We start from the raw sequence: 7500 nt of genomic DNA, 5'->3' as shown, positions 1-7500 counted from the left end.
GTTTGGTTGTATGTCATGTGCAACGTGCTCATTTAGCATAAGCGTAAGCTTGTCTTTGTCCTGTTTAGATAGCCGATTGCCTATGATAATTTCTAACGATATGCCTAGCTGTTAAAGGGACGTTATCTGCCTGTTGAAGTGCTATTTTGTTCCAAACACCAGTGCAATATTGCAAACTAAGTCAAATGATAAGGTTCTAATGTTGGAAATCAGTCGGTTTTCAAGGTTATGAAATATATGCCTTGTTTTCCCTTTTTTAAGTTGGACAAAGAAGATACTTCATGGTTGTTTTAAGAGAGTTCTGTAGTGGATAAGCGTTAAGTCTGAACAGTCATTTTTAACTCCAATTTTGAAGCATGTCTCCCAAAAATATCATTAACTAATGCACTGACACTGTTTCAAGTCTTATGTGATAGTCAATTTGATACAATGTATGATATTAGTTGTTTGCAATTTGAACACCCCGTTTGTGTTTGTCATTATGATTCCGTAGAGAATAACGTTTTTAATGTATCCTACTATGGAGCGATCAATCTATAAAGGAACATGGGCCTACCTTGCCCCTGGCCGCTGTAAGGAACGTCTTGGCTGTTGGTGAAAACAGCGGATGCTCCGTGAGGTCGTGACCTGAAAGTACCACTCATTATGGTGTACACAGCATGAGAAGTTCGAAAGCGTGGAGAGAGAGAGAAAAAGAGAGATAGAGAGAGATAGGGGGGGGGGGGGGAGAGCAGAGCGAGAGTCCCATGACGAAAGTTGACACTTTGTTGTCAGGGTATTCAGCACAGACTGCAGAGCTACTGGAAGACATATTTTCCATCTTTGCTAATTCCAGGAAAGACACAATAGGCAACAAAATTGGGAGTCGAAATTTGCATTTGTTCGTCGGTAGCCAGAGGCAGAGAAATCTCAGAGAGAGATGAAGATGATGATGATGGAACTTTATTTTTCAAGGATAGAGGTTTAAGGCGACGCCTTTTCTTACAACCGGTCCTTACTTCTAATACAAATATCTAATAAATGATAAACAAGTAAAGCAACATGACAAATAAACAAAGTAAACGAACGAACCAGCAAACAATCGACAAGTAAGCAAACAAGCAAATAAACATAAACAATAAAATGGCAAAGTAAGCAACATACAAATCGAAAGCGAAACATGCAAGAGAGAGAGAGAGAGAGAGAGAGAGAGAGAGAGAGAGAGAGAGAGAGAGAGAGAGAGAGAGAGAGAGAGAGAAATAGAGAGAGGGGGTAAGGACGGACGGACAGACAGACAGACAGACAGACAAACAGAGTTAAGGGAGAAAGACAGACAGACAGACAGACAGAGAGAGAGAGAGAGAGAGAGAGAGAGAGAGAGAGAGAGAGAGAGAGAGAGAGAGAGAGAGAGAGAGAGAGAGAGAGAGAGAGAGAGAGAGAGAGAGAGAGAGAGAGAGAGAGAGAGAGAGAGAGCAAGGAAGTTTGATTTGCTCATGTGAACTTAATGTACTGGCTGACTCATCCAACTATAAAGCAAACGGATGGATGCGACTTCACAAATAAAGCTTATCAGGAGATGAATCGGATCAACTGATCTCTCCATGATACTGTACAACGCTAGATTATGCGTGCTTTTGATAACATTTGGTGTGACTGGATTGTGTGCTCTTTCAACTTTTCATGTGAACAACTGGGGGTCGGGTTACCCGGAAATGTCTTTTTTTACCGGTAAATATTCCAATATACCGGAAATAAAATTGGTAACCGGTCATCCATATATAAATATATATTTTGTAATGTGTCTTCCTGAGAAATGTCCTGTAATCACAGTGTGTAAGGCCCAGTTTTTATACTTGTTTTCTTTGTCAAGAGCTGACTAATGTTTTGAAAAAGGGCTAGTGCGCTCACTGATAAAATGTCTGTTGCTTCTAATAATTTTGTCTGCACTGCACCACATGCAAAATGTCTCAGTTGAGATAATAAAGTTGTCATGTCTTGCGTCTTAGGTCTCATACTCACGGTGTCTTTTGTGTCCTGAATAGATGCAAGGTCCAGTGATCTGTCTTGCCCTGTTTCTGAGCTCGTCTTCTCAAGAAGAACACGATGAGGATGAGACAAATGATGATGACGACAGCGAGAATAATGGCGACTACAGCGGTAATTACCGCAGTCGAGACACCAGAGTCACTGTCCTCCGCAGAATATGCCTCCGTGGGATTGTTGGTTTGGGAATTATCGGGTGCTGTAAAACAGAAAGGGTCAGTCTTTATTATTCCGTGTTTACACCCCCGGTATAGGGGTGTGTATAGGATTTGGTCGATGTGTTTGTTTGTTTGTTTGTTTGTCTGTCTGTTTGTATATAGATCTCAAGAATGAACGGACCGATCGTCACCAAACTTGGTGAACAGGTTCTATACATTCCTGAGACGGTCCTTACAAAAATTGGGACCAGTCAAACACACGGTTAGGGAGTTATTGGTGGATTAAGATTCTACAAGGACTTATAGAGGGACATATTAATGGTCAAAGGGAAATAACCTTCTCAGTTGGTGGCAGTGAGAATGGTAAGGACGGGGGTGTTTTTCCTACCTCGGAGGAATTTCTTGTTTGTTTTGTTTTTTAATGTGGGAAAACGTTTTTGATATGTGAAAGCTATTAAGATGCATCAAAACGCTCACATTCTGTAGGTCTACAATACACCCATACGGACTGTGCTTTATGTAACGAATAAGTTCCTTTTCGACATGGGGTTGGCGCAGTCCATGCCATTTACCTTGAATTGCTTTCTTCTTCTTCATCTTCGATATCGAAAGCTGACCGGCAGGTTGGCCTAGTGGTAAGGCGTCCGCCCCGTGATCGGGAGGTCGTGGGTTCGAACCCCGGCCGGGTCATACCTAAGACTTTAAAATTGGCAATCTAGTGGCTGCTCCGCCTGGCGTCTGGCATTATGGGGTTAGTGCTAGGACTGGTTGGTCCGGTGTCAGAATAATGTGACTGGGTGAGACATGAAGCCTGTGCTGCGACTTCTGTCTTGTGTGTGGCGCACGTTATATGTCAAAGCAGCACCGCCCTGATATGGCCCTTCGTGGTCGGCTGGGCGTTAAGCAAACAAACAAACAAACAAACGCTAACATTTATTGAGAGTCATGTGTACAGAAAAGGCAAATCACAGCCTTCATGGAATTCACAAGAAGACCTTAATCAGACCTCTTTTTCAAGTTTTCCCCGTAATTATTACCTGGTAAAGCGGTACAGCTGCATCACATCAGATCGTCGTACTCAGTTGTAATGTAAGGCTTCAAAGTCAAATCCCTTCCTGTGACAACGATCACGTAAACCGTCACAGATTATGTCTGTCCAGGCTTTGACACGGGGTGGGAGTATCCTGACGCTTGGACACACACAAGTCCAACAGCCTGCATGCTTGCCTACGATGTAGATTTGGAAGTGTTTGTTTTTACATTTAGTCAAGTTTTGACTAAATGTTTTAACACAGAGGGGGAATCGAGACGAGGGTCGTGGTGTGTGTGTGTGTGTGTGTGTGTGTGTGTGTGTGTGTGTGTGTGTGTGTGTGTGTGTGTGTGTGTGTGTGTGTGTGTCTGTGTGTCTGTGTGTGTCTGTGCGTGTGTGTGTGTAGAGCGATTCAGACCAAACTACTGGACCGATCTTTATGAAATTTGACATGAGAGTTCCTGAGAATGATATCCCCGGAAGAATTTTTCATTTTTTCGATAAATACTTTTAATGATGTCATATCCGGCTTTTTGTAAAAGTTGAGGCGGCACTGTCACACCCTCATTTTTCAATCAAATTGATTGAAACTTTTGTAAAGCAATCTTCGACAAAGGCCGGACTTCGGTATTGCATTTCAGCTTGGTGGCTTAAAAATTAATTAATGACTTTAGTCATTAAAAATCTGAAAATTGTATTTAAAATGGTTTTTTTTTTTAAAAACGATCCAAATTTACGTTCATCTTATTCTTCATCATTTTCTGATTCCAAAAACATATAAAATATGTTATATTTGGATTAAAAACAAGCTCTGAAAATTAAAAATATAACAATTATGATTAAAATAAAATTTCCGAAATCGATTTAAAAACAATGTCATCTTCCTGATTCCAAAAACATATAGATATGATATGTTTGGATTAAAAACACGCTCAGAAAGTTAAAACGAAGAGAGGTACAGAAAAGCGTGCTATGCAGCACAGCGAAACCACTACCGCGCTGAACAGGCTCGTCAGTTTCACTCCGTTTTGCACAAGCGGCGGACTACGGTCATTGTGAAAAAATGCAGTGCGTTCAGTTTCATTCTGCGAGTTCGAACATTTGACTAAATGTAGTAATTTTGCCTTACGCGACTTGTTTTCTTTTATTTTTTTATTGATCTAGCAGATTGACGGAGTAAATCGAGATGTAATATCAAATAAGGGAATTACAGAAGAATAAAAACAAGAACAAAAATCAAACACCATGTCTTAAAATTACTTGAAACTGCATGTACCTGTGCTATTTACACTGGGTTTGGTATCGGTGTCCACGTGCGTGTTCCCGGTCGATAGCTGAGTCGTTGGAACAGATGTTGTTTTTTGTGTTAGCAAAGGGGGAGTAATGTCTGGCTGGCTGAACTCAAAGACAATGTCATCGACGTCAACCGTGCCTCCACATGACTCGCTCGTTATCTTCCTTCCTTCAAACACTATCTGTGCAACAGGAAATAGGAACAGATTATTTGTTTTTCGCTGGAACTGATTTGATCAGAACTTTCTCTTACTAAATGCTGAGACTGGATATCTTGACACTGCTTGTAAAAATACCCAAAACAACAAACAAACAAATTAGAATCAGATACATGCAATGTCTCATACTATCATAAAGTATATTCCCTTTCACTACGTCATTAATTTCGTCATATAATCACTTTCGCCTGTGGCGTCCTGGCGAGCGGCCAAAAATTCCACGAAGCAAAGTTTTTGTCATTAAGTGTTTGTCTGTTCACTTAAAAATTAAGACCGTGACTGTAACGTATTGTTTTGTCAATTACAAACGTTCCAACAACGCGCGTACCTTTCTTGTTTTTTGATTCATACTATGATATCTTTGCAGATCTTATACATACAGAATACTAATGGCTTTCCCAGTTTACACGATTTTACTAACAAATGTTTTAATTGTTCTTCAGAAAATAATCAATATTCAAAGGAGAAACGAGCGTACACTTTTCAGGAAGCCTAGTACTATTCTGTTTATCCTACAGTAAATACTTCTGTGCAATCTACCTCAAACTTAAAGACGTCTCCATCGTTTTGAATAATTAGTTTAACTTCTTAACCTCATTTTACACGATACACACACATAGATATATTGTATAGTTATGGGTGGTCTTTCTCGCGTGTGTAGGATATAAACGTGACATGATTTGTTTCCTCTTACATGTGACCTACAGATACATGTGTCAAGTAGTTCTGCTTAATTTGTTTTCAATAAAAGGGAAACAGATCGAAACAGTTCTCAAACTGATGCCCGTTTCTTGTCTTTCAGACCTTTATTGGTAGAAGATCTGATGTAGAATGTAATTCTGCTTTAGACGTATTTGTATTACAATTTTTCTTGTATTACAATTTTTTTTCATTAAGTAACTTGAAGAATCTATCAAAGCTACATAAGCTTTCTCGATACAGATTCCGGGACGTCTTTCTCGATACAGACCCCCCCCCCCAACCCCCGACAAGATTTTTAACTTATTCATGGAAATAAAGATTTTGTAACAACATTTAAAATAAAGGTCGTGGAAAAATATGAGCTTGTGTTTATGGAACTTTCTCCGTTTTTATTTTGACAGACCTACATGAAATAGTTTCAATCACGGAGAACATCTTGCACACGGAGAAAGGAAACAAACTTGAATCGGTCCCGCATAGCCAAATAGGTTGAAGAAGAAGTTGAAGGGACATTAAAACGCAAGAACCATTCAACCATGTCGCAACAGATAATAACGAAGAAAACACAAATTATTACTACCTGAAAACTCGGGTCTGTACAAGGCCTTTGCAGACCTGGCGACGTCTCAGAGTTCCAGCTTGCTACAAACAATCCCTCTCCAGTCACATCCACAGTCCTCCACATCAAGGTCCAGGTGGTCTCCGTCACCAGAAAGACTGATAGCTGACAGGCACGGTTATCGTTCTTGATGTGGCGGATAAAACTCAGCTTGCACGTCTGGTTGACGGAGCCGTGCAGCATTGGACTGAACAAAAGACCCGTGTCGTTGACTTGTGCGCTGTCCATGTCCAGCGCCATGTAGTGATCACCTGTTTCACATACAGGTGGAAGCGGAGGATAGTGAATGGATTCATCTGGGTGGCCGAGTGGTAACGCACTTTTCTAACCTAGGTGGTGGGTTCAAGTGCTAGTCTTTCGGATGAGACGAAAAACCGAGGTCCCTTCGTGTACACTACATTGGGGTGTGCACGTTAAAGATCCCATGATTGACAAAAGGGTCTTTCCTGGCAAAATTGTATAGGCATAGATAAAAATGTCCACCAAAATACCCGTGTGACTTGGAATAATAGGCCGTGAAAAGTAGGATATGCGCCGAAATGGCTGCGATCTGCTGGCCGATGTGAATGCGTGATGTATTGTGTAAAAAAAATTCCATCTCACACGGCATAAATAAATCCCTGCGCCTTGAATATGTGCGCGATATAAATTGCATAAAATAAAAAATAAAAAAAATAAAAAAAATCCCTGCGCTTAGAACTGTACCCACGGAATACGCGCGATATAAGCCTCATATTGATATTGATTGATTGATAATTAATTTCAGTTTAATTCAGATTGAAACGACAGCAACATCTCGGCGACTTGAAATAAGTTAAGCCGTTTTACCGGCTGACCACGCCAAACGACATTCAAAATCTTAAGTAAAGTCAGACATTTTGTTGTTGTCATCACTGATGAAACCTTGAAAGCTACAGCAAACGGGCAGCCGGTTGAATTTTCGGAATAGTTGTTCTGATTGTCAAATTAGGTTTTGCTGGCACACAGAATTCTCTCGAAATGTCAGAACATACCGGAACTACCAGCAATATATCATGCAACATAGGCTGTCAGGCTGATATATACCCCTTTTTCAGTCAGTCAGTCAGTCAATCAGTCAGTCAGTCAATCAGTCAGTCAGTCAATCAGTCAGTCAATCAGTCAGTCAGTCAGTCAGTCAATCAGTCAGTCAGTCAGTGACCAATCCAGTCTGTCTGTCTGCACGTATGCCTGTTTCTGGCTGATATTCAGGAAGTGTAATTTCATAAAGACGGTTTGTGCTAAATGTTAAACATGGAAAGTCCAACGGTTAAAGGTACAGTCACTGTACATTCCTTCACGCACAACCCATCATGTAAACCGCTACAGATCTGTCCAGGCTCTACATGGGATAAGAGCATCCTTCCAAATAGACACATACCAAAAATCAACAGTAGGTACGGCAATTGCTGTCTGTGCAGAGTGGGAACTTGTTGGTGA

The 7500-nt window shown here is 40.7% G+C and overlaps 1 protein-coding gene across 5 annotated transcripts in view; it reads right to left on the bottom strand.

Moving 5' to 3' along the window:
- The window catches only part of LOC138966849 (uncharacterized), a 47090-nt gene that overhangs the window by 20297 nt on the left and 19293 nt on the right, over positions 1-7500 (bottom strand). For 3 of the 5 annotated variants that reach the window (XM_070339206.1, XM_070339209.1, XM_070339205.1), the window contains 4 exons: positions 6004-6293; positions 4487-4685; positions 1999-2221; positions 557-627 (listed from right to left, as the gene is read on the bottom strand). In XM_070339206.1, the coding sequence (XP_070195307.1) occupies positions 557-627; positions 1999-2221; positions 4487-4685; positions 6004-6293 (783 nt within the window). The remainder of the gene's footprint in view (positions 1-556; positions 628-1998; positions 2222-4486; positions 4686-6003; positions 6294-7500) is intronic. The other 2 variants (XM_070339207.1, XM_070339208.1) reach the window with 2 other exon arrangements.

Source organism: Littorina saxatilis, linkage group LG5 (assembly GCF_037325665.1).
Source record: "Littorina saxatilis isolate snail1 linkage group LG5, US_GU_Lsax_2.0, whole genome shotgun sequence".
In the NCBI taxonomy this organism is placed as follows: Eukaryota; Metazoa; Mollusca; class Gastropoda; order Littorinimorpha; family Littorinidae; genus Littorina; species Littorina saxatilis.
The sequence above is the reverse complement of the archived record's forward strand: the minus strand, read 5'-3'. Positions and strand labels throughout refer to the sequence as shown.